The sequence below is a fragment of the Misgurnus anguillicaudatus genome, chromosome 20 (genome assembly GCF_027580225.2).
Source record: "Misgurnus anguillicaudatus chromosome 20, ASM2758022v2, whole genome shotgun sequence".
Taxonomy (NCBI): Eukaryota; Metazoa; Chordata; class Actinopteri; order Cypriniformes; family Cobitidae; genus Misgurnus; species Misgurnus anguillicaudatus.
Window position 1 is genome coordinate 1,363,044 of NC_073356.2, and position 26,785 is coordinate 1,389,828.

Genomic DNA, 26,785 nt, shown 5'->3' on the forward strand with positions numbered 1-26,785 from the left:
TAGGCTTGTTCGACTTCATGCGGCGCCGCTAGAACTAACAGGCGGATGACGTCAAAGTACCGCGCGAGCGAGACGAAATTAGACTTCATATGATTGCTCGATTAATTCTCGCGTAACTTGAGGTCATCCGGCTGTCGGTTTTTGCGGGGCCGCATGAAGTCGAACAAGCCGGTCACGTCTAGAAGGTTCTGTGCATCTGTTCCTGCCTCCTCCGCTAAAGCGTTACAACGCAGTCATCTGATTGGTTGGTACGTTTGCGCTACAAAGATGTCTGATTTGATTGGCCGTAAGGTTCACGTGTCTATGATTGTATCTAGGAAGTAGTCACGGCAACGCACCGGCTGTAGTGTGACTCTTAATATTATATAATATTTATTGTTTCTGTCTTTTATCTGTAACAAAGAGAGAGAAGATGGGTGATGACGAGAAATTTGATGGGATGTTGCTGGCGATGGCGCAGCAGCATGAAGGAGGCGTTCAGGAGGTATGACATGTCTATCTCGTGCACGAGCAAGCTAGCAACTGTGCTAACTGACGTTTCTTACCTTAGCCTTACCTTATATTTACAATAACTACTGTATACTTAACTCTTTATTAATGATTATAGAACAACACATAATTGTAGGAGTCCGTTTACTGTTAATAATTTAAGAATAACTATGTGGTTTGCTAGATTGTTCCAGTATGTGGATATTATGTGTCTCGAAACCTAACAAGATATCTGTGCCTCTGGTAGTCTTGTCATGCAGTTGAGTAGAATTTGAAGCAGTCCATTGAGCAATGTATATTAATTTGCTATAATTAAGATTAGATTAACAGCATCTCTGGCATCATTTCATCATTTCACTGAGTCTTCTTTATTATTTTTAACAGTTGGTGAACACATTCTTCAGTTTTCTTAGGAGAAAAACAGATTTCTTCACAGGAGGAGAGTCTGGAGCACCCGAGAAGGTGTGGTAACGTTTATTACCGTTAAAGGTGCACTGTGTAAATTATAGGATGATCTCATGACAGAAATGCAATATAATATACATGACTATATTATCAGTGGTATATAAAGACCTTACATAATAAACTGTATTGTTTTTATTGCCTGAATGAGCCGTTTTTATCTACATACATTGCGGGTCCCCTTACATGGAAGTCATGTTTCTACAGTAGCCCTAAACAGACAAATGCAAGGCAAACTACGTCACCGGGCCACAACGAAGGCTGTCCCAATTCAAAGGCTCCTTCGCATACAAGCCTCCAAATGGCCTTTCCCCCTGAAACCAAGAATCCATATATGTATCCCTCACAGTGGATGCATCCCAATTCAGGGTCTGGATCCTTTTAGGGCCGCAGACTATGGCCGCAAGGCTATGAAGCGAATTGAAATGAGACGGTCTAGCCTACGGGGGGAGTTGCGTCTTGCTGTTCCCGCCCACTACGCTTGTCAGCGGGACATAACAGCTGAGACGCATTCAACCTTTAAAAAGTACATGGATACAGAAATTTTTGTGTTTTATTTTAGAAAATATAACACACTAATGCAGTTTAACTATCCAACAGTATGTATTATTCACCAACCTTAAAAATATACAAACGCAACACGCACAATATTGCAGCAATAATATTAATTCCCTATCACTAAAACATCGTTTGTAATAATAAAACAGTGACAAGGACCTTTCATTTGCAAAATATACACTTTTATTTAACTTCAGTTTTGGGAAAGCCAAGGCTCTGAAGGATACATTAATGGATAGTTATTTTAGGGTGGGGGGAAGAGCCACATTTGGAGGCTTGTATGTGAAGGAGCCTTCGAATTGGGCCAGCCTTCGTCGTGGCCCGGTGACCTCATTTGCCTTCAGCCCCTGAATTGCGATGCACCAAGCCTTGGCTGTCCCAAGATGCAATGCACGGCCATGACGTCTGGGTATTTTGAAATAAAAATTTAAAACTGAAGTTAAATAAAAGTGTATATTTTGCAATTCATTAGTGACGCAATCCCCCAGACCCTATAGGCTAGACCATCTCATTTCAGTTCGCTCTTTGGCCTTTAGAGGCTCCCGCTTTTAAATATCAAGACTTGCCTTCAAAGTCTGTGGCTTTAAAGGGGGTTGATGATGTCCTTCATATTTTCAGTAAAATATGTGAGGATATTAGTTAAGTAGTTCCCACATATGTGACACCATTATGTATGGAAAGGAATATTCACATACAAATTCTGTACAACATGAAAGGTGAATTGGTCAAGAATATTGTGCACACACTTTTCTATGTAGTGAAACTGAACAAGGATTGGAGCTGTCGGGTTTAACAAAAAGTACAACTTTTTTACAACCTTTTCTTCCGCCATACAATAACTTTATATAAAATAAACTTCAATTTGGATCATTATTCAATTTGTGTGTGTATATTAGAATATTTCATTTTTTGAAAGAATGATCTCTTTAATCTGCATCTAATATTTTTCATGCCATTACTGTAGTATCATTTGACCCAACTAATAATCTGCTGTGTGTTCCTCAGTTGGTTAAAGAGGCCTTTGCTCATCACAATCAACTCGCTCAGAAAGCCCAGAAAGAGAAACAGTCCAGACAAGAAAAGGAGAAAAAGGAGAAAGTGGAGAGAGCTGCTAAACTAAAGGAAGAGGAGAGAAAGATCAAACAGACTTCAGAGGAGCCCAGAATCAAAGAACTTACAGATGAAGAAGCTGAAAGACTCCAGTCACAATTAAATCAAGTAAAAACTACTTTAATTTACACATTCAGCTACACACAAGCATTAAAAGTTGAGATGCACTGTGTTGTCATTGGTTCTTCGAGTTTACTAGAAGTTATATGTGTTCCACGAAAGCCGTTTGTTTGTGTTGTTACTGCTGAAACCGTCTATAACAGGGGTCTCCACACTTTTTTCATTGGAGAGCTACTTTCTAAAAAATAAAAGTGGTCGAGAGCTACTTGTGTCACGTAATACCTAAATTAGTGAGTTAATAGACAACGATCTATTAACTCACTATGATTTGAACTCTTTCCCCTATGGCATTTTTAAAAAAAGTTGCCAGCCAGTGCCAGCATTTTTTTTATATTCTTCACAAAATTTTAATACCTTCCAGAAAATGCATTTATTTAAACATATGATACATCAAATGAAAGTACATATCCTTTTAAACAATAACAACAAAAAAACTTTCATGTTGTCTTTATTTATACTTTTTATCACCTCTTAGATATTGGTAGGATTCTTCCAAAAAAAACACATTTTGAACAAAAAAAATATTTAATAAAGATAAGATTTAGAAAGATGATCCAAACATTCACAGAGTATTTACTGCTTTTGGATTCATAATAGGGATGTGCATGTATGGCACTTTTTCATTTCGATTAATCCATATTGTCTGAAAAACGAGTAGCCAACTCGATTAACTGAGGCAATGAAAAGGGCGTCATTGTGAAAAGGAAAATATTTATATTAAAAACACTCAAATAAAGTTTAACTTTGAAGAAACTATGACAGAAAAATGAACACATATTAGATTATTAATGAAATAGATGTTTTTTACTAGGGCTGCACGATAAATCCCATGCGATACCACGCGCATCACGTCAGAAATGGCGGTTCCTTGATTAGTATTAAATCGCCATCAGCTGTTTTCAGATGGCGCGACATTAACTGCACAGAGCCGTAGTTCCCTGACAATTTGGGCCATATCGCATACATATCGCAGGCGATACGTCCGCGATAATTAATGCAAAATTGCCCCGATTGTCAGGGAACTACGGCTCTGTGCAGTTAAAGCTGCTCCATCTGAAAACAGCTGATGGCGATTTAATACTAATCAAGGAACCGCCATTACTGACGAGATGTGCGTGACAAACACATGCGATTTATCGTGCAGCCCTATTTTTTACTCTAACAGGAAAAGCTGTGTGATGAAGGGAAACTAAAGGGTTAATAAACACAAACTGATGCGCTTTGTATACTGTATGACGCGCTCTACATAATATTAAGCCATGATACAACATAAATGTATTATATAACGTGCATCTGCACAAAATGTAAGACTTAAACTAAGTTATACTGGACAGAAAGTTTAACTCCTGTTTTGGATGCGCATCATCAGCATGTTTTTAAACACGTCCAGTCCATTCAAAGCACAAGCTTGATAATATTAAGCAGCCTTAAGTCTTTTGATATCATTTTAGCTATTAACGTTAGCTGTGTCATGTCGTTCTCTCACCTGTTCTCAGTCAAGATGTAATGCTCGTATGGCTCTCTGGTATTTCTTGACATTTGATGTTTAAATATGAGATGATAACCCATTGAACTTGTGACAACGACTGTATTTTCGTTTTACCAAAAGTGAATCCGAAAATCACGGCATTCTTTTTAAACATAGTGCCTCGACTCGAGGTGTGTTCGGCTTCGAAGCGTCGCACGGATCGGCCGGTTGCCGTGGCGCGGGCTTCACAGCGTTGCAAGGATCGGCCGATTGCCGCGGCGCCGATGCGTGGACTTATCTGTTTGTTTTTGGATAATACATGTTAAATTACTGATGTCATATGATACGCCGATCTACAATGCGACGTCAAACACGCACCCAGTTTTTTAGTACCACAGGCGCTTGTAACACTAACCAGACATCCAAATGCGCCATAACCACAGAAAATAAATAAATAAACCCACAAACGACGTGTTGGAGACCCCTGGTCTATAAGAATGATTTAGAAAGTCAGCTGTGAATGTTACATGTATAAATATAAAGAAGCTGTGTTACAATTAACCCGCCGTTAAGTTTTTAAATCCGTATCTTCCTCCTTTTCAAACAAAACAAGAGGAAAAGAAAGATTCAGAAGTAGCTGAGAAAGATGATGCCTCGGAGAAAGCCGATAAAAAAGGGGTGAGATTTTTCTGTATTAAATGTTTAGTTACCCCTTATCTTATTTGGTAGTTGCACTTGACCTAAATGACAACAATTATTAGCATTAAAAAATTATTAACGTTAGGAATTCCTTGAACTATATCGTTCTGAAAATTATCGTTAAAGTCGGGGGATATTTACTGAATGACTGCTGACAGGTTTATGTGGTTGACAGCTGTTGTCAATATGATTATTTTCAAAAGATAAGTTAGACTCCACATGCAGACGTCCACATGCTTCAGCAGAACAATAACAGTTGTGTTTCATTGTATTCAATATGCTGTTTGCAATCAGATATCATGTAAGGTTTGTTAGGTGTGCTAAAATATCCAGCTTATCTCTGTGACAGCATAAGATTTTGTCAACTGCAAATAAAATGAGAAATGACTCATTTCAATCTCTGGATGTCAGTCACAGTATTTAAATAATACAGAACACTTTAGTGTCCTTACGTTATTCATCCTGAGGGTGGGGCGTGAATGTTGACTATTTATAGAAGGCTTATACTCAATATAATGTAGTATTATTACTGTATTTGAATATTAACATTAAAGGTTATGTGTTGTAGAAAATTCAAGAGCTGGGCTATTTAACAAAAACACAATATTGCAAGTTCTTTAAAGTTCTTTTCGAGTGTTGCTGAACTGATGTGTTCATCTCAGTCTGACTCGGACGGAGAGGAGGATGAAAAAGACAAGATCAAACCAAATGCTGGAAATGGAGCAGATCTTCCAAACTACAGGTGGACTCAAACTCTCTCTGAAGTGGATGTGAGTTATATTCTCATTCACAGATTCAACAGAAGTATTGCACATTGGAGTCTTTAGCTGCTGTCAAAAATTATACACATGCAAACTAGTCATTGCTGTGAAATTGTGTTGGATTATAGAAATGATATATTGCATAAAGAAATTAAGTTAGAAATCACATTCCTATAATGCAGCGGTTTCCAAACATTACCACGTGAATAGGTATAATCTATCCCTGGACCCACCAACATATTTTTAAGTGGAAATATGTTTTTATAATTTATTATTTTTGTATTCAGTCATTTTTTTTATTAAAATGTAAGTTTAAATAAAATATCAAAATAATTTCTAGTATATCATATCAAAATTATTGTCATTGCTAGTCATTAATTGAACTAAACTGCTTTTCAACACTACAGAAAACCCACTGTGTGGCCCACTTTTCACTGTGAGACCCACAATTGGGTCCGGACCCATAGTTTGAAAAGTAGTGCAGAAGTAAAAATCTACCTGTCCGATTTTTAATTGGCAAAATTGATCAGATGTTCCACAAATATTGTTTTCCATGATACATCATCTTCAATTTAAACTACAGGCCATTTATTTACTTTACAGTATTACAAATGTGATTCTTCTGTATTAATGAGAATAAAGATTGAATGTGTTTCATTGTTCTGACAGTAATATCACAGTACAAAGGCCTCATTTATCTTTTGTGTGGAGTGACCCAAATATTTCCTCACTGTACCGATTCACCTATATATAAACCTTAGTTTCAGGGTATCTTTATTTTTCTGACAGTATTGACTAGAGGTGACTTTAGTCAATTGTAAACAATCAGATTTGGTGTCTGCGGTCCTGTTTATCATTTATCCTGATCATACAGTGTTATATTTAATTAATTAGCTGTTGTCTGTAGAGATGATGATGATGATCATGTGGCATCCTGTTGTTTCTCTTACAGCTCTTAGTGCCTTTTGATGTGAACTTCCGTATGAAGGGCAAAGATGTTGTGGTGGACATCCAGAGGCGTTCTCTGAAGGTCGGTCTAAAGGGTCATCCGCCTGTGATTGACGGACAGCTGTTCAATGAGGTGAAGGTGGAAGAGAGCTCTTGGCTCATTGAGGATGGAAAAGTAGTCACAATCCATTTTGAGAAGGTAAAAGTACAACAAAATGCTGAAAGTGTTTTCAAATCATAAGTGTGTTAAGGCCAGGGTATACCTTGTTTCCGCGTGCCTTGTTTCCGCGCAGCTTTCCAAGTATACTCCCCGGGGCCACACGCGGATGGCCGCGTTCGACACTATACGCAATACAAATGATTTCTTATTCAAATTATTACTCTTACAGGCCGTCATGGCAGCACTGATTTGGAGACATTTACAGTACATTAAAACATTAGGATAGGTGAAGAAAAGTAACCGATCCATCATTGCCAACACAGTTTAGTTCAAACAACAAGACAACAAAGAACAGGGATCAAACATTATGGTAACAAACATGCTCCACAGCTTTCTGTTCTTGGAAGAAGTAAAAGTTAAAGAAGAAAAACGATAGTGTGTGTGCAAATGCTGTCTATTTCTTTTGTATAATTGTTTGTAGTGGAGTTTCCTGTCTAAATATTTTCAAGCGCATGCGCTGTTGTACACGGACTGTACGCGCACTGTCCGCGCGGTCTCAAATTTTGGGCAAAAATGACGTCATGCGGACATCCCTAGTATACTTTCGACTTGGGTTGGGTTTTGTTTAAACCGTGTTCTTGTTTACATCTTATACTGATATTGTCAAATTAGATGTAACCGGTTAGGTCCTCGGTGTAATCACAGTGTTTTAGTTTTGTCGTAGGGATGTTGCACTGATTTTCTTTTATCATCGAAATTTCTATGCCGATACTAATGTTTCGTTACATGGAATGACATCTACAGATACTGATAGTTTGCTTTTAACTCTGTGTTTTAACTTATTTTGTGATAAAATCCTAGAAGTACAAAGCGCACAAACTGCAATTCTGTTCTCATTGTGAACCAATTCAAAATGCGTAATTCTAGTTCATTCATGGTCATTTATTTGTGCTGTAGCAGATCTCTGGATTGATATTAGGGGACAGCCGAGTGTTTGATGGTCAAACTGAACCATTATTTCACATGTTTGTTTCAGATCAATAAAATGGAGTGGTGGAATAAGTTGGTGACCACAGACCCTGAAATCAACACCAAAAAAATCTGCCCTGAGAACTCTAAGGTAAGCAATCAAACACATGGACCTAAGCTGCTTGAGCAAACAATATCTCAAACCAGGACTGTAAGGTCTTAAAAGTTTGGTTAAAGACACTCCAAACTCTTTCAAAGTAAACTATTTACATTCTGTGTTGATGACTTTCATTCTATTAACTGTGTACACTTTGATCCCTCCTTAAATTGAATGCGGTCAGCTGTCTGATTTGGATGGGGAGACACGCAGTATGGTGGAGAAGATGATGTATGATCAGAGGCAGAAGTCTATGGGGTTGCCAACTTCTGAAGAGCAGAAGAAACAGGATATCCTGAAAAAGTAATTCTATTCAATTCAATTTTATTTATATAGCGCTTTTCACAATTGTTAATTGTTTCAAAGCAGCTTTACATGAATAGATGTAGGGGAAAGCACAGAAAAATCGATAGATAATATAAGAAGCGGCTAATAATAAACACTACAAACGAGCGTAGTAATAATTCTAGAGGAATTTGTTTTTTTCTAAGGAAAATACAAAAGAGGTGTGACTGCGTTTTCTCCAGACGCGAATGAAGCAAATAAATCGCGGTATTCGCATGTAGTTTGATGCTTGAACATTTTGAGTTAACTTGCTTCATTCGCAAAATTCAGTTTGCGAATCACGTGTGACCACCGTCAAACACCTGAAACGCTCATGATTTGCGCCACATGAATCATGTCACAGGATGTCTTTGCATTGACTTAACATGTATATCACTCACACTTAATGCTTCATTCGCGTCTGGTGTGAACGCACGGTCTCATGAACTGCTAATTCACCTAATTATTTTTTCGTACTTTTAACTGTTGTATGATGTGGTTGCAGGTTCATGGCTCAGCATCCTGAGATGGATTTCTCCAAAGCAAAGTTCAGCTGAGGGGTCTGTGACTTTGTAAACATCACTACACATTGTTCAGATCTCTGCTTCTAATCAGTTAGACCCATTGACAGGGTAACACTTTACAGTAAGCTTTTATTTGTTAATATTAGTTAATTGCATTAGTTAATATGAACTAACAATGATACCAAGCTTACCAAACGTTGTTGAAATGACTCAATTTTAAACTAACATGGACAAAGGTTAATAAATGCTGTAAAAACTGATTGCATATTGTTAGTTTGTGTTAGCTAATGTTCATGTTTATTAGTAATCTCAATAAATAGGACTTTAATGTAATGTGTTACCCTTTTCAGTTATGACTGTAAGAATAATGTCACTGTCGTGATGATGAAAGTGTTATAATGCTTCATGCATCATGTCTTGCGTTTGTTGGTTTTGTGTTTTTTTAATAAATCATTTCAGACCCAGCTGTTTATGACCTTCTGATTTGAAAAATACCACACACACAATATTTAGATCAATTACATAACTACTTTAATCACAATATATAGTGCTCAACATAAATGAGTATGTTAGTAAATATGAGACCAAATTGCTATATTTTAACACACCAGTTTTATTAAACATTTATGTTTCGTAACATAAGAGTGAAAGTCACTTACCATCTTAAGGATACGAAAAATAACACATTTAAATCAAATGCGGTGATGCAAAAATGAGTACACCCTACAACAAAAAAATCAAATATTTTGTATGACCTCCATTCATTTTTTTTAAAAACCACAAATTCTTCTAGACATTGAGTAAAGAAGTTAACAACATACAGTTACATCTTTTATTCTCCATTCTTGAACAATGACCTCTTTCAGATCCTGGATGGAAAATGACGTTCTGCTTGTCTTTTCAGAACTCCACATATATCTCAACCTGGATTGAGTTCTGAATCACTTTTACCCTGAGCTTCTTCGAAAATGAATTATTGACCTTAGATGTGTGCTTTGGGTCACAATCATGTTAAAAGATTGCTCGGTGACCAACGGCACAGAGTGACAGGTAGCATCTTCTCTTTAAGTATTTCACAGTACATCTGTGTATTCATGATGCCGTCTATAAAGTTAAACACTCTGACACCTGCAGCACTCATGCAAGCCCACAGAAGAACACATTTTTCATTGTTGTACTCCTCACCTTTGCCACACCATACTGAGTGAAACACCTCAGAGCCACAAAGATTAATCTCTGTCTCAGTACTCCACAGTATAGAGAGCTAGAGACCCAATAGTCTTTATCTTTCTCAATATGAGCTCTAGTAAAAGGGTATTTGTGCATTGGCTCCATCAGTGGCTTTTTTTCTATGAATGACAGCCATGCATGCCTCTCCTTTGAACTATACCTCCGTCGTGTGGTGTCACGGGAAACACCCCAGATTGACTTTCTAATGATTTAGCCAACTGTGCTGAACTTGCATGATGATTTTTTTCAACATCTCTCATCACAAAACGCTCTTGACAAGGTGTTAACTTCAGTAAACGTCCTGGACATCGCAGAGAGCTTCTCACAAGTCCATCCTTTTTTAATTTTTGGATCCCTTTCGTGACAGTATTCAAACTTATTAGCAATGCTTAACTAATTATCTTGAAACCTTGACCATTTTGTGCAAAGAAATGATTTTATTTCTCATGTCTTGAGACATTTCTTTACCATGTGGTGCTATTCTGTCACCATTACATGAGAGTTGATTTTCTCTCTTACATACCACCCTCAATTGTCAGTTATCCTGTGGCCACCTGTGTGATGATTAATTATATTCATCATTTCCTAGTGAATTCCTGTTAATTTTTTTGCTAACTCATTTTTGCAACACCTCATTTGATTTAAATTAGTTATTTTTTGTATCCTAAAGATGGTCAGCGACTTTAACTCTTTTGTTAATAAAAATGAATGTTTAATAAAACTATTTTGTAAAAAAGAAAGCAAACTGGTCTCATATTTACTAACAAAAGGAGTAAAATCTTAATTTTCAAAGGGGGTGTACTCATTTATGCTGAGCACTGTAACAGCTTCTTGCCTGTTTTATTTTTCTTGCCTTCTCATTTTGAAGACTGCGTCCTGTGGCAGTGAGATGTCATCGAGGTTATCCAATGTTAGAGTTAAACATGTTAAAATGAAATTATTTATTCCTCTAAGACATTATCACTGTAGTTTTATTCTTACTTTGTTATGTAATAGTTGTTTTTGTTTAAACAAGACCTGATGATATTTGCTGCAGACAAATGTGTCCTCCAGAGGACGCAGCCTTCATAATGACATGTACAGATGGGTTGGACAAATGAAAACCTTTTCCTTTCTCCAGCTGTCAGGGTTGTTACTGTTATAATAGAAATGTTTTATACCTGAATATTGTCAGTACTATCCCAGTAAAGCTTTTTGTTTTAAACCAGATCTTTTAAGAATAAGCTTCAATATCAAGCTATGCATGCATATATTGTACTTAAAATGTATTTTTGAATATATTCATAGAAATAGGGAGAAAATGTTAATTTATTGACCCAAAACCGATTGGGGGACTTTTTTGAACATAAGGGTTAAATGAGCACTTACAGTGCATTTAGAAAGCAACAAGAACCCGTTCATTTTTTCGTTATATTGCAGCCTGATATTCAATAATTTTTTCTAAAAATCTACACTCATGACTAAGTAAAAACAGAAATATCATTCACACAAGTATTCAGACCTTTTGCATCAACACTTGAAGTTTTGCTTTATGTAGGTGCCTCTATGTGTTTCCAAACCTTGATTGGAGTCCATCTATGGTAACCTAAATTGATTGGAGATGTAAGGCGCACACCTCTCTATAAAAGCCCTCACAGCTGACAATGAATATCAGAGCAAAAACCAATCCATGAGGTCAAAAGAACTGCCTGCAGAGCTCAGAAACATGATTGTTGCAACGCTAACAATCATGAGAGAAGGGTCATAATTAAAGGTGAAATTTGCACGAAAGTATCTGAACTCTCAGACTGCTCTGGTCTAATGAAATCAATATTTATCTGTTTGGACTTAATTCAAACTGTTATGTCTGGAGGAAACCAAGCATCACTCATCATCTGCCCAATATTATCCCAATAGTTAAGGGTGGTGGTGGCAGCATCATGTTGAGAGGGTGTTTCAACAGCAGGGACTGGGACACTGGTCAGGGTTGAGGGAAAGGTGAATGGAGCAAAGTACAGAGATATCCTGAGACTGGGCCGAAGGTTTTCTTTCCAACGCAAACATGCAACCTGTACAACACAGAAGTGGCTTAGGGATAACTCTGAGAGGAGGTTTCCCGGACTAAAATGCTTGCTTGGCATCAGGTTTAATGTATTACAATTTTGGCTTTTCAATACAAACACTCTGAGAAACTGAAGGAATGCAAATGCAAAAAGTGTTGCCACCGTTCCCGCTCTCCCCCTTTTTAAATATTGGTACATTGTCAAAAACCAACACTAAACTATACCTAAGGGTTTATTTTTGTACAATTATGGGTACACAACACATTGGAATGTTGCATCATTTGGGGTATATATTGTATGCTATGTAGTCCTGGGAACAATTTTGTACCCGTTAAATTTTAGGGGTACAAAACAGTTAACTGAAGATTATGTGTTTATTTTAAATCATTTTTCTACAGATTAAATGCACAATTTAATGCATGGTTAACATTTTTTTATTATAGTAAATTGTACCTTGGGTTTTCCTTCTTTTCGAGAGATGTTTCACTCAAACGCATTATAAACACAAGAGGGCAGTGTCGGCGTTTCTCTCATCAGTCCTGCCATTGCCATCTAACTACTAAACTCTCTTTCTAGTGTTATTAAGTAGCTGTTGTTATTATGAAATTTATATATATATATATATTCATATATTTTAACAGTAATTTATAACAGTGCAATAAGTTTTTAGAGTTTGAAGTTGAAATTAGTTGTATTTATTTTCTGATGACAGGTTTTGCCTTGTAGTAAAACCATAGTAAACACAAAATAACCATGGTTTTGCTGATAGTAATCAATAAAGCAAAAAATGGTTGCTACACTTTTACCACAATAAAACCATTGTTAATTTTCGTGGAGGTTTTACCAAAGCTGTCACAATACTTTTGTCAGATTCTTATGGTTAGCCCCAGAGCCTATCTAGGCTATTTTCCTTTGAACTATCTAAACGAATGACACCATACATTAATGAATTTTAACCCGCTTCTTTATCACAATGTAAGTGCACTGCTGACAAAAACAGCGTAAACCAACCTAAGATGGTTGGCAGGTTTTAGCTGATCTATATGTGCCTAGTTTTATCTGGTGAAGCAGGTTGGCTTTAGAGTAAGGTGACCAGATTTTTAAAATTAAAACCTAGTTCAATGGTCAAAATGTGATTAAAATATAATTTGTTGTTATCTATGAATAAAAGAAAAATGGGGACAACCCGTTTTTTGAAAGTTTTCTTTTTATTGTTGTGGGTTCACTGCAAAAAATGACTGACTGACTTATTTACTTCTTACTTAATAGTATTTTTGTCTTGTTTTTAGTACAAATATCTTAAAAATTATTAAATCAAGATGCATTTTCTTGATAAACAAAATCCCCTAACAAAAATCTAGCTTTAAGACAAAAAAATTATAAATTCAAGTGAATCTGTGCTTAAACATGCAAAAAATCTGCCAATGATAAGACATTTTTTCTTTAAATTAAGTGTTGGCAGATTTTTTTTTGCTTGTTTTAAGCACAAATTTGATATTTTTTGTCTTAAAACGAGACTTATTTTCTTAGGTCATTTTGCTCAACAAGAAAATGCATCCTGATTTAAGTTTTTTTATATAATATTTGTACTGAAAACAAGACAAAAATACTAAGAATACTTTTTTTGCCAGTGTTTCTAATTCAATTAGTTGAACAATTTCTGAAGCCGAAATCAAATTTTTTCCCTTTTTTATGCAATGCACAGAGACATACTTCATCAAACATTACACTACACTACTACAGCTGATTTCATAGCATTGTAAACGTGAAGAACAAAAGTAATAATGCAAAATGTAAAATATTTAACGCAAAACAAATTCTCAGTAACAGTTACCATGCTGTGATCAGTTCACTTCATTGGTTTATTACTTTAATTTAACATGAGTAGTTACCTTAACCTCCGATAACTTTGACTGTTTTCATATCTTATGATAACTTGATTGATGTTAACTTGATGGTGTTTCTTGTGTGTCTTGTATTAAATTCTTCTGCGCTAAAGAAGTGAAGCGCAACCAAGTAATCAGTGTAGCTCGCGGCCCCCTCTGCTGGTGAAAATAATCATTACATGATTGCTCCGGTCTGCTACTACAAGGCTACATGATGATCGGGTTTTTCAGTGTATTTGCTGCTTGTTTTAGACGTGCTGTAAAATGTGGACGTTTCCGGGACAGCTCCAGTCGGGGACAGAACACCAAAAACGGGACGGTCCCGGAAAACGGGGATGTCTGGTCACTTTACTTTAGAGGGAGTTTGGACACTTCTTAGTTGTTCAAGCTGGTCTTAGCCGGTCAGGCAAGAAGACCAACCAACCAGCTTAGCCAAACTTAGCAAGCTTCCAACCTGGTCAAGCTGGTTATAGCTGGTGAACCAGGTGGTCGTCCAACCTGACCAGCTAAGACTAGCTTGACCAGCTAAAAAGTGGTCAAAACCCTCTAAAAACCAGCTAAAACCAGTCAGTTTATTTCAGCAGGGTTTGCACTAATATGTGCACTAAGATGAGCTTTCTATAAGTACACCTTTGTACCTAAAAGGTGCAGTGCCTCGAAGGTACAAATCCGTGGTACATATGGTACATATAAGGGTACTGCACCAGTCACTGCTTTTGTATATACTTCCTATCAAAAATCACTGATTTAAGAGCCATTTATTTAGATTTTATAACTGGATTCTTCAAGAGCTTACACAAAAGACATTTTTCAAAGGTGACTTTTCATCATTTTAGCTTATCCTCCAACATTCACATATCCCCTTTGTAGAGGTTATTCCTCACCCAGGCTTGATTGTATGTTTTGTATCACTGTTAATGGTTTGAAGCTAGCTGTACAGTTTGTTAACAACTCTCCTGGACATCGTGAGACGGTCTATAGCTTTACTCAACATCTCTCATCATGATGGTGAAAGTGTCAGGAACCGTTTTACTCAAGACTGTCAGTTGCACTAGCTCGTGCGAACTTGCAAGTGTTTGTTGTATGTGAAATGGCACATATGTTTCCTAAAACTTAATAGTAACTTTGCCTCTTGTAAGCAACTCATTTGCCACAACGGTACAGGACAAAGGACTGATTATAGGACTATTATGGAAGTCCTTAAATATACTTAATATAGGTATCGGTTTTGTCTCAAGGGGTTTTAAACAAATCAGACGATTGAGTAAAACTGAATTTATAGTCTGTTAAATATCTAATAAGAGGTATTTTCTATACTGAAAACATTTTCTGGGACATTTCCAGACACATATACAATTACTGGAGTCTTTTGCTCAGAAGAAACATCTGTGAATACAATTTTCTATCCTCAACATGAATTGTTTTGAAAGTAGACGCAATCATTTTAAATTCCCATCTTACGAAGATGTAATATTGTAGATATTTTTCCTGCCGTTTCTGCATGACACTGGCAGCTTCTGATGGGCGTATAGCGGAGGAAGCTCTGGCTGCCCTGTGGATGAGCTGGCCCGGGGTGAAGAGTTTGGACAGAAAGCTGAAGGTTGCTCAGCTGAGAGCTATGTCTCACCCAGCTACCAGAATTTCTTCATTAACGAAGGCACACAGACATCAGAGGGTAACGAGGGTTTGTGTGGGGGTGAAGGGGTGGAGAGATGATGGGCAAACAGAGCAGCACGATGACCGCTCCAGACTTGATGACTTGGTTTTGGCAGCAGACTCCCATAACTCACCCACAAGCCCTTGCACTCAGACTCACCATTATAACTGCTGTGTTTACACAGTCACCACATACTGATACTGAAAATGTGCATGATGAAATTGTTGATGGAAAATGAGGCATCGCTTTCCTTCCCTATGTATAAAGTTCTGACACATTTATTTCCGGTACGTGACACCTTTATTTAAAACATGAACAGATATCTATAACACACACACACATGTGTGACCCTGGACCACAAAACCATATGCATCAATATTCAGACAAATTTATACACCATCTGAAATGTAATATAAGCTTTCCATTGTCATTGTTAAGATAGGACAATATTTGGCAGACACAACTATGTACAATTCTGGAATCTGAGGCGACAAAAAAATCAAAATATTGGTTTTGATGCAGATATGCATCACTTTATATTTTATATATTTTACCTTAAGAAAGTTATTTATACTTAATTTACACAACCACCCCCCCATTTTTTTCTTTCATTTAATATGTCAAACATGGGCAAGTCTTATATCAAATGAAAGCTTTCACTCTCAGGAATAAGGTTACATCGTTATTTAAATACATATCATCACATATCCAACAATCGTCAAATGAATAATGAGGTAAAAAATTGTCTTTTGTAAATTGACATGAAACTTGAGCGTGAACTGCCTCAGAGAGCACAGATAGCCACAAATGCTACACCATCTTTTATCTTAGGTCCTAAGATAAAGTCCATTCACAGCATTTTCTTTGTTTGTGAGCATGAATAATCTATTCCTATTTATTATATGTGCAAAACAAGACAAAGAACTTATATATGAAAAATTTATTTTCACATCCTTCAGTAAAATAGGAATAACTTTTGAATTGGACATGCTAAAGAGACCATTATTTTTGGGGGGTGTTTACTGTCTGCTGCTGCTAACAACCAGAACTGTCTGCAGTCTGCTAGAGCACACAGAGCCAGAGTTATTCACTTTCAAAGACAGTGTTTACAACATAAAAAAAGACGATTTGGTGTTTCATCATATGAAAAACAACATAAATAACAATATTTGTCACAAACAGCAGCTTTTTATGTAACTTCAAAGGGTTTTCTGTAAAATGATATAAAGATATTGCATTTACTCCACTGTATGGAGCACTTCAAATATGTTTAGGCAGAAATTGTATACAAAAAGGGTATTATTCCTCCCATCAGTTGGAGAAAAATAACTTTTGCATAGATTACGATACAGAAAAAAATCCCTTTTCCTCTGTAAGCTGACATTTGCAGGAATCAAACTGTCTGCAGTTTTCGTGATCACTCAGGGCCAGAGTTATACACTTTTAAATACAAACTTTAGGGGGGGGGGAAACATCAAAAAGCGGCTATTTATTTTTTTGTTTATTAGAGGACTGACAACACATACAACCAACAGTGTTTTATATAATTTCAAAAGGTTTCCTGTAAAATGATACCAAACTTTTGTATGTACACCTCTGCATGTGGGTATGGGAAGCTTTTAATATTGTGTAGGCTAAATCCAGGCGGAAATCCCCAAAATAGCCTCAGAGTGTAAGAGTAACATAAAAAACATAAAAATATATGTTCATTTGACAAAAATGCTGGATTTTTTACAGTGTATTCATATACCCGTGCTGGTTTTTAGATCCAGGGTCACAAATGTACAAGTATGTACAATTTTCCTGATTGTCTTTAGTTTCGCGTTTTGACATCAGTCCACATCGCCTAAAATTTGAAGGGACGTCAACCTGGAAAACCTACCAAGTCTTAACACTTCATTAGTCATATTCTACTTGTCCCTGTTATACATTTTCAAAGATCATCAGCGGTCGAACTGAATGACCAGTGTCTAATGTATGATAAACACATCATTCTCAGTACCACTTTCTCAGTAACATGTGATGTTAACACGAATGGTGGGCTCCATATGGATGTATTGGGCACCGATGACAAATAGCACACTTCAGAACACAATAATCTCATTTGTCCTCACAGTGAGGGGTCTTATAAGCCTTCCTTTCCTCACCTGTGTGCCGAGCACACTTTCTAGAGCGTATTTAAAAGCCACACTTGCTGGAAGACAAAGACAAAGTCCCAATGAAGCTCCTAAACAGGATCAACACAGGCAGGCTGCCATGTGTGTTTGTGTGTGTATAAGATGTTATGAGGGCAAACGCTTTATAGACAAAGAGTGCAGTCAGTGATCTAGCAGAGCATTACATATACAGTATATATATGCTGTACACATGTTTCAGCGTGTTCACTAATACAAAAGGCTTTTGAGAGCTCCGCTTAATTCTTTAGACCCATCTAAACCGTACAGACAGAGGGGCATTTAGACAGGCAAACTTTCATAGGCAATTCCCTCTTTACTGTGGGAATCAGAGCACACAGTCTTGGGTCTACCAGCTGGCTGTCACATTGCTCCTTCATTATTGTTTGCCCGTGGCCTTGTGACCCTACGGGCTTCATTTACGCCAACGTGTTGAGTGCTCAATCATTGCCATCAGACCATCCAGCTCCAGTGCTGTCAAAGAGCAGTGACGTCAGGAACGCATCAGCTTATACAGCGAGCTTTAGGATGTGTAAGAGATAATGATCGTTATCACAAAATAAGCACAGGCAGGGTGATCAGGAGGACGATGCAAAGAAGTGGGATGTACATCATTCCAATTATTACATGATTGGAAATATTAATTTGAAATATCTTATTATCTGCAACAAATTCAAACTCTTATGTGAGAAAAGAGAGTAACACATTAAGTATTGAAGTAGTAGTGGTCAAGAGTTGTGTGGTTTAGCTTTGGTTAACAGACCCTGGAATGTTGTAAGTGACCAATTACAATCAATTATACCACGGATCTGTTGAATACTTTATTCTGATTGGTGGAGAAATGGTATATGGGTGTTTGTCAAATGTTTTAAAATAATCACCAGAGCAATGTTTGTGTTAACTGTGGTATAAGAGGATTAATTGACAGGTCAAAAACAAAATTCAATAAAACTTAGTAAAACGAGGGAGAGAACTAATGAATACCCATTTGTTGACACGTATGAGAATTTATTTTTCTCCTATTTCAATATATGAATAATTTAGAGTCTATTGGGAGTCATTTGAAAAGTACTAAAGGGATAGTTCATCCAAAAAGGAAAATTCTGTCATCATTTTCTCATTTTTGAGAAAGTGCTCACGCTTCAATATTTGATTGACAAGACAGCTGACTCGGTGGTTGCCTAGCAATATCAGAGGTGTATAATACTTAAGTATTTTAGTTACATTTTCCAAGCATCTGTGCTTTATCAGAGTGTTTGTCTTGGGAAAAAATGTACTTTTCTTTACTAAGAAATGTTCACTACATTCTAAAGCATAAAATCATACTGTGTATTCATTATATATTGCATATTAAAATTGATTTAATGCCTAATTACATAAAAATTGCGTACTTTTACTTTCTTGAGTAAAAGTACGAAAAAAAAATTACTTAAGTAAAAGTACAAAAAATTACTAGATGTTTAATGTACTTAAATATTAAATATAAACCAAAAACTTGAAATTATGAAATGTAGTGGAGTAAAAATTATGATAATATGTTTTGGAATGTTTGTTTTCCAAAGAAAAACACAAATAAAATACGAATAATTGAAATGTACTTTTAGAAAGTAAAAATACTTAAGTACTATACAACTCTGAGCAATATAAAAGTGTCCCACTGGTCTTTTTTTAAAGGCAGTGGGTCGCGCCTTGCGTTTCCAAGCGTTTAAAGCGCTTTTGGTGTGATTAGCCCCTAATTGTGAAACACGCAAGACTTTTTGAGTTGCTGTGTGCCTTTCTTCTCAAATGTCTTTTTATAAATCTTATGCCTGCCCGCTGCAGCTCAGTCGTCTAACTTCCGAAATTTACCAGGATGCGCATTCTTGCCTTCATCAGGAGTGGATCCATGCGCACGGGGTGTGTGTGTGTGTGTGTGTGTGTGTGTGTGTGTGTGTGTGTGTGTGTGTGTGTGTGTGTGTGTGTGTGTGTGTGTGAGAGAGAGAGAGAGAGAGAGAGAGATAGATACGCTTCTGATACTGTTGTCTTTTTCTAGTTTGTTTCACTAAACTGCATCTCTTAAGCAGTACTTGACATGTACTCAATGACTTTTTTAACTCCTCAAAAAGAATGGAGTAGCCTAAATGGGACAGCCTTAAATTCAATGTAGAGATATGCAGTATAGTCATTTATTGTCATTAAAAATGTAACTGTTTTTTAGCAGGAAGATCTTGTCGGCTTTATCATTTTAAAAGTAGATCACCACACAAAAAAGTCTGGACACCCCTGCACTACAAACATTTCTCAAAATATCTTCCTTTGAGTTCATTAAAACAAAGAGATGTATACAGGTTTGTAACAACATGAGAGTGAGTAAATGATGACAGCATTTTTATTTTTGGGTGAACTATCCCTTTAAGTAGCCTATTGCACTGTTCAAATAATTAGTCAATTTTTTGTTAAAGCATTTTTTTAAAGGTTAAGTCAATATAAGTTTTTTTTAGAGATATCTTGTCAAAATAACAATAATCTAAGTCGTAAACATTAAACAACAGACAAATATACAAAAATCAATTATTCTCTGTTTGACGAAGTTGATGTATGTGCGTCTTCCACAAAACCACTATGTTTTTCTTTTCTTTTAATTTTCCTACTGACGCTACTTGGCAACAATTGTTTACAATTTAATATTCATTATTTTTGAGTGAATTGTTAAATGTGAGGACAGTGTGTAACACAGATCTGTAGATTCTAACAAAGCTCTGTGAAGATGTGTGAATATCGTACTCTGAACTTCTGCTTCACATCTCTCTATTACTGCATGAGCCTTGATTTCATTTAACACACACCTGCTGCGATATTATCAGCTTCATCATCAAAAGTATGCAATCATCCTCTGAATTTCAAGATTTTAGATCATTATGCAGATAAAATGGCTGAAACTACCAGTTTTAGATTCGCCTGAATAAAGATAAATAACAGAGCTTAAGGAAGATGACTTACGCGTGAACAGCAGTGGCCGGTTGCATAACCGTAGCCGTGACCTTAAAGACTGTGTCTTAAGAATAATTCTGACTAACTAACAATTAGTTTGGGCTAATCAGTCTTATTATTTGGATTTAAATTAGACCAATCTACCTTTCTATGTAACATACTTAAAACAGTTATGATCAGTCTTGAAGAAAAAAATCATGACTAACTTTTAAGACTAGTCTTTAAGTTTTATGCAACCGGCCACAGGTTAGATGTCTACAAGAACAGGTTTTGTGTAAAGAAATCTGTCCTGAACCAAAACATTCACATAGTTTGTGTAAATTCAGATGTGGTCAGTAATAGATTAATAGTAATATAATTTAACCTGGAGAGTTAGTTCATCATTTTAAAAAGGAGCATCAGTTTACGATTTAGTTTTTAAACCATTTTACATGTTTATAATGGCTATCAATTCTGTAATGCAAAAAGTTGTAATGCTTTGTAGGGAACTGAAACCAACAATAAATGATGTTTTGCATTTATTCACTTTTGTGATTCATTGTTTTCTACATCAATGTAAAGAACATTTGGTGACAATATAATTTTGATATCTTTAATATTGAGTGAGTAAGGTCAAAGTCAAAGATTGAAATCAATGTCAAAACAAATCTTTATGCTTCTCATCTCAGGGTCACAAATTGTTGCATAATTATTATAAATGTATTACATAACCTGTTATAAAAGTTTTGCTAAAGTGTTAAAAGGCGAATTACTTCACCTGTGTGCATAAATGTACCTTACAATGTCAAGATGTGCACATAAAATCCTTAAACTATTAAAGAAAAACATAAGGTAGAGGAATAAAGACTGACAAACTGTTTTGACAGAAAAATGAACTTTAATTTATTATTAAAATCACATAAATAAAACTCACAATGAGTCCAACAAATACAAATAGATAGATATGTACATCGGATGGATCGCAGACATAACTACAGAGACACATTTGAAATGTTTTTATCATTTCAGACATTCTCTTGTAGCCCAGCTGTCACTTTTACTACAGTAAGCAGAGTAGCTGTTATGTAAGATGACAATCGAAGTGAATGTTAATTTCTATTTATTTACACACATATACATTTTAGTCAGTCATCAGCACATTTTGGTCTTACTATTATTTTTTTTAGATAATATTATAAAGAATAAACACCATCATTGGCCCCATATTTTTTTCTTATGATGAATTAGCAAATATAGCTATGAGTGATTGTCTGTCTAGGTTTTGATTGTCTACAATGTTACATGCCAAAATATTGCATACAGATATGAATCAGAGAAAAGTTTCTCTGGAAGTTGGCATCAGAAATAAATAATCTATACGCTCTAACCAGTCTCTGTAGGATCTTCACCTCTGATTCAGTCCCTTCAGTCTCTTGAATCTTTGCACAGAGTAAAGTGATTGAACACATGTTCAAAAAACAGGAAGGTTGTTGGTCTGGATCTCAGTAACTTTGTGCGACAGGTGCCCAGGAGGCTGTAAGCCTGGCGATAGAGCTCTCGAACTGGGCGTCTCCAACCTCGCTCAGGCCTGGATCGTACATAGAGGAGGGAGAGGACACAGGCAGAGATGAAGTCAGCCCAGAGTAGGACACTGAAGATCCGCGCAGAAACTGAGATGTCAGCCCGCCTGTGATGGACCCCGACGTTGACCCAGAGGGGGTGAGGGTTGTACCCGCAACAGACCACAAGCTCGGGTACTGGCTGTACGGAAAGCACAGCAAATGCAACGTTAGTCAATTAATTAATGAGTCAGGCGGCAAAATACAACATTCATTGAAAAGCAAAAAGACATGAGGGTATACAGACCTGGTGTTAGAGGTAGTATTGGTGGTGTGGGCCAGGGTGCCCATCCCACTAGAATTGGGTATCTGCAGAGCTGACCAGCTATCGTGAGAGCCGAGACTTCCTGAAGAATTGTCCATGTAGTTATCTAAAAGCCATGACATGCGATAATTAAACACCAACTCCAATAACAATTTCTACACAAATCTTGTTGATCATGAATGGAAATCAATAAATAACTAAATAAATAACACAACAAAAATACATTTTAATGATAGCCTGTAAAACTTTTAACTGTGGAAAGGTTTTAATAATTTGCGCTTACTGGTGGTAGTGCTGCGGTGGGAGTAATGGCTGGGGTATGGAGCAGCTCTGTGGTTCCTCAAGCTAGAGTATCGCTCACAGTAAGACCCAGAGGAGTGAGCAGGAACACCACTGAATTGAGGGGGGCTGCTGCTGGGGCCCATAGGGCCATTACTGGGCAAGAACCAGCCACCAACTGTTAAAAGAAAACAAACAAAATGCTTTAAGACAGTGTTTGAAATGCAAGTTTAATTTGGAAACTAAACAAAATGCATAAAATTACATACACAATGCTCTAATAGTTTTATTATTACTGCATATCTTCTTACATCCTTCTTTTCAATTTAACATGTGTATTTGTGAGTAAATACATACACATATATATATATATATATATATATAATTAAATACTTTGATGCAATTGCATGGCCTGGTTTATTTCCATGCCAGAACAGTTTTCTAAATTTTAAAACTTTAAAAGGTACTTACGTTGTGAGTATCCAGACTGATTGTCAGTATTGTGGTCTGGGACTTCCTTGTGGTCACTTCTGTTGACATGAAAACACAGTAATGTTCAGTTTGATCTTATCAATAGGTCCATAAAAACTTTTCAAATCAAAATATCTAAATTAGTTCATTTTAGGAGAAACATAACTCTTGTTTAGTAATTGCGTTTTGATTTTACCTCTCTTTGGCATCAAGGAAAGCTTTAGCGAATGGATTGTGTTTGATCTTCAGAGCTGTGATCTGGTAAAAATGAACAATTAGACAAATGAGACAAAAGCTTAAAAATATATGTTTCATAAATGCACAACTCTGGGATATAAAAACATTATAAAACCCCTCACCTCTTCATTCTGATAAGCCGTGACAGCAATAAACTGTGTCTCAGGAAAAGACTGACTGCTGATCATTTTCTGAATCCCTCCAACCTTCACTATGTGAATCCTGGGTTCATATTTGTGCAAAGAGTTCAACATAATCTGAAAAAAGCAAACACTTGTTAAGTCAATAAGCCTGATTCATATTAATGCCAAGAAAACCAAAAATCATTCAAAGCAAAATAGCACAAATTTGAATAAATTTACCAATGAGAACAATAGAGAAAAGCAGCAATTTTTTTACCTGTCCTCCACCATTGAGTTTATTGGAAAGTTTGACTTTGCTGAAGGACACTGACGCTTTCATCCAGTGCGCGCCGAAGTTTGGTGAGTCTGGATGAATGTAGACGCAGCTCGGGCTCTGAGGTTCGGGTTTCCCGCCCGGCACCCATTCGCCATTCACGTATTTCCACCGGTTATTATCCGCCGCCACGAAGTCCAGCAGTACGGAGTACATTGCATTGGGGTCAAGGCCGGAGACATTGGCTCTGAGCACGGGAAACATTCGTCTAGAACGAAGAACAAAATTAGTCAAAAAAATTTACTTGGTATGATACATGGGTAAACGAATTTCCACCATCTAAACTTCGACATTTTAATTAGCTGTAAATGAACGCGTCATAGCAACGCAACATAAACGTCTTAGCGATAAATGTCCGACAATGCTTGGCACTAACTGTAAGCCTATGTATGACTTTGAAAGTGATTTTTTTGTGTGAATTAAGTGATTACATTTTCAGTATTATTTAGTTCACTACAAACCGCACTGGAAATATATTTTTTTAAAGTTTTGAAAAGCGTTCAAGTCCTCTTTAGCCTACAAATGTTTTGACAAATCTAATCATACCTTCCAGTCTTGGTGACAATCATTTCATTGGTGAGCTCTTTAAATTTGGTCCATAATTCCGCATCCTCAAGGGAAAGTTTAATATCCCGCTCGGAAGCGTCGCCTTTTTCGCTGCCCTTCTGAAACTCGCTTTCCACGGCGCTCAGGAGGTGATCCAGGCGCTGGTCTGGACTGGAGGAAGTCATATTTGGATCAAATAAATCTTGAGTTAAGTCCGATATCGATGCTTTGACAGAGCGCCACGATCTGCCCTTTAAACGCTTCCCGAGCATTTTTAAAGGCCCGATACTTACCGCATGCTGATACGGGGCGTGACCCCAAAGCGCTAGACCACGCCCATCGCGCCCTAATAGCGCTCAATAATTTGACGCCACTAAACAGAATGTATTCTTGAAATACATAGTGGGCCATTAAAAAGTGCGGAGAATTACCCCAAACCTTTAAGATGCAGGTCTTTGTGTAAAAAAAATAATACGTTAATAAAAAATAAATAATGAACAAGCTAGCCTAAAACATAATATTATATAATTCATTATTATATAAATTACAAATGAATCTTTTTTTAAAGTATATGTTTTAGTTATATGAAATATTAAAGCTAGGCTTACAACTTTAGAAACAATTTGGCACTTTTAATACCATTTGTCGTTCCGTTTTATTTGTCTATTGTTATTAAATAGCCTCATTTAAAATATAGCCTATTAAAACATAGTACATTTTGTAAAAAAATCATTTGGTTCGGAAAACGCTCATTTTAGCATGGGGGCTTGCACTTCGATACGTTTGTAAAATAAATCCAAACTTATTTTTTCCTAATCGCAAGCTCGTCTTTGAAACATAAAGGGACGAGAGACGGTGTCTGTTCCCTCGGTGCCTTTGAACTCGGTTGTATATTTGCGAATAATGCTAATCTTTTGTTGTCCCAGATACACATGTGAGAAAGCTCGTGTTTACTGGGGACGGGCCATTAGGATACAGCCATTGACTCGAGCTGCGTGCTGCTAATGCGCGTCTGAAGTGTGGATGGCCCACAGGTGATATGTGAATTTCCTTAATTCAGAAGGGCTCCAGCAAGTAAATGTCTTAAAACAATATGTAGCATTGCTTTCCGCTAATTTTAAGCTGAATTAGGTCTATATATTTTTGCGCAAAACATGCTCATTTAAACAGTATTTATTAAAATTAAATTTAGCTACTTAAAACTAAAATAATATTTAAATACATATATTAAAATATAGACAATAATTTTGAAGCAACAAATGTTTTCATTTAAGGAATGTGTACGTGTAATTGTCTATAATTTCAGGTTTCATTTAAAATTACCTTCCAATCTTTTAACACTTTTATTTCAACTATCCCCGTTAATAAGCTACTGTATCGCACTTGACAGCTTAATTTAAAATTCTTATTAGTTGGAAATTATATGGATACTGCTGGATAGTTAAAACGTAAAATATATGTTAAAAGATATTTTCTTGTAAAATGAATGTAAAGCCAGTGTTTTAACTTTAATATGGTCAGTGTCTTTTCGATGCACTTGGAGTTGAGTGGAGCTCTGTTCTGCTGGAGGGCTGTAAATGTGAAGGGCCATCACACCTTTCTACTGTCTGATTTACAGAACAACAAACAGTCATCAGTCACATCCCTTTCCTATCTTTAGCTTCTGTTTCAGCCTTTCATTTCAGACTGGAATAAATGACTCAAAGGCTGAAATATTACATGAAGACAAAATATTATTTAAGCTGTATGAATTTACTTTGAAGTTACATTGAATCAAAATATTAAAAAGTGTTATTTTACCTGGCCCTGTAAATAAATTTTTATTGGTGTAACCCAAAGCTTTCAGCTAGTTTGATTTGAATAAAACTTGAATAGTCAATTTAGATGCTAACCAATGAGATACATTGTACATAACTAAATGACATACTTCACTTACATCACTGTGACAATGTGTCAGGCCCTTGTAAAAAAGTTTCTTTTTTATTCTTAAAGAGAGTTTCACTTTTCAAACTTAAAATAGCACATAAAATCTCCTTTCCTTTCCAGGCCAGCAATGAGAGCATGTTTACTGTTTCTGTGTGTGTGTGTGTGGATGGAGGTTTGTGTAAAGGGTTAAGAGACGCTGCCTCTCTCTGGCATAAGAACACTTTCACCTCAGTGAGAAATATTACAGAGGCCTGGTGCTCCACAAAAGGACAGTTATAAGAGAAGATGCATATTTTCCA

General features: G+C 36.5%; 2 protein-coding genes across 2 annotated transcripts; one reads left to right on the forward strand and one right to left on the reverse strand.

Annotated features, from left to right (window-relative positions):
- The first annotated feature begins 283 nt into the window (after nucleotides 1-283).
- On the forward strand, nucleotides 284-9,213 carry nudc (nudC nuclear distribution protein). Its single transcript, XM_073857990.1, has 9 exons — nucleotides 284-484; nucleotides 874-951; nucleotides 2,515-2,737; nucleotides 4,809-4,885; nucleotides 5,569-5,676; nucleotides 6,620-6,814; nucleotides 7,812-7,895; nucleotides 8,086-8,204; nucleotides 8,731-9,213. Exons 1-9 carry the CDS (start codon nucleotides 413-415, stop codon nucleotides 8,780-8,782), a joined length of 1,008 nt encoding a protein of 335 aa, XP_073714091.1. The 5' UTR covers nucleotides 284-412; the 3' UTR covers nucleotides 8,783-9,213.
- Nucleotides 9,214-21,790: 12,577 nt separating this feature from the next.
- tbxta (T-box transcription factor Ta) lies at nucleotides 21,791-24,854 on the reverse strand. The gene is made up of 8 exons (XM_055220813.2): nucleotides 24,561-24,854; nucleotides 23,958-24,222; nucleotides 23,681-23,815; nucleotides 23,518-23,579; nucleotides 23,322-23,380; nucleotides 22,855-23,028; nucleotides 22,554-22,677; nucleotides 21,791-22,448 (listed from the first exon to the last, which is right to left on the reverse strand). Exons 1-8 carry the CDS (start codon nucleotides 24,830-24,832, stop codon nucleotides 22,190-22,192), a joined length of 1,350 nt encoding a protein of 449 aa, XP_055076788.1. The 5' UTR covers nucleotides 24,833-24,854; the 3' UTR covers nucleotides 21,791-22,189.
- Between the last annotated feature and the right edge of the window lie 1,931 nt (nucleotides 24,855-26,785).

Excerpts from the sequence above, each read along its gene's own strand:
- nudc (XM_073857990.1), top strand. The coding sequence starts at position 413 with ATGGGTGATGACGAGAAATTTGATGGGATGTTGCTGGCGATGGCGCAG. Across the intron at positions 2,738-4,808 it reads ATTAAATCAAGTAAAAACTA|AAACAAAACAAGAGGAAAAG; the intron begins CTTTAATTTACA and ends TTCCTCCTTTTC. Across the intron at positions 7,896-8,085 it reads TCTGCCCTGAGAACTCTAAG|CTGTCTGATTTGGATGGGGA; the intron begins GTAAGCAATCAA and ends GAATGCGGTCAG.
- tbxta (XM_055220813.2), bottom strand. The coding sequence starts at position 24,832 with ATGCTCGGGAAGCGTTTAAAGGGCAGATCGTGGCGCTCTGTCAAAGCA. Across the intron at positions 23,816-23,957 it reads AACTCAATGGTGGAGGACAG|ATTATGTTGAACTCTTTGCA; the intron begins GTAAAAAAATTG and ends TGCTTTTTTCAG. Across the intron at positions 22,449-22,553 it reads AATACTACCTCTAACACCAG|CCAGTACCCGAGCTTGTGGT; the intron begins GTCTGTATACCC and ends CTTTCCGTACAG.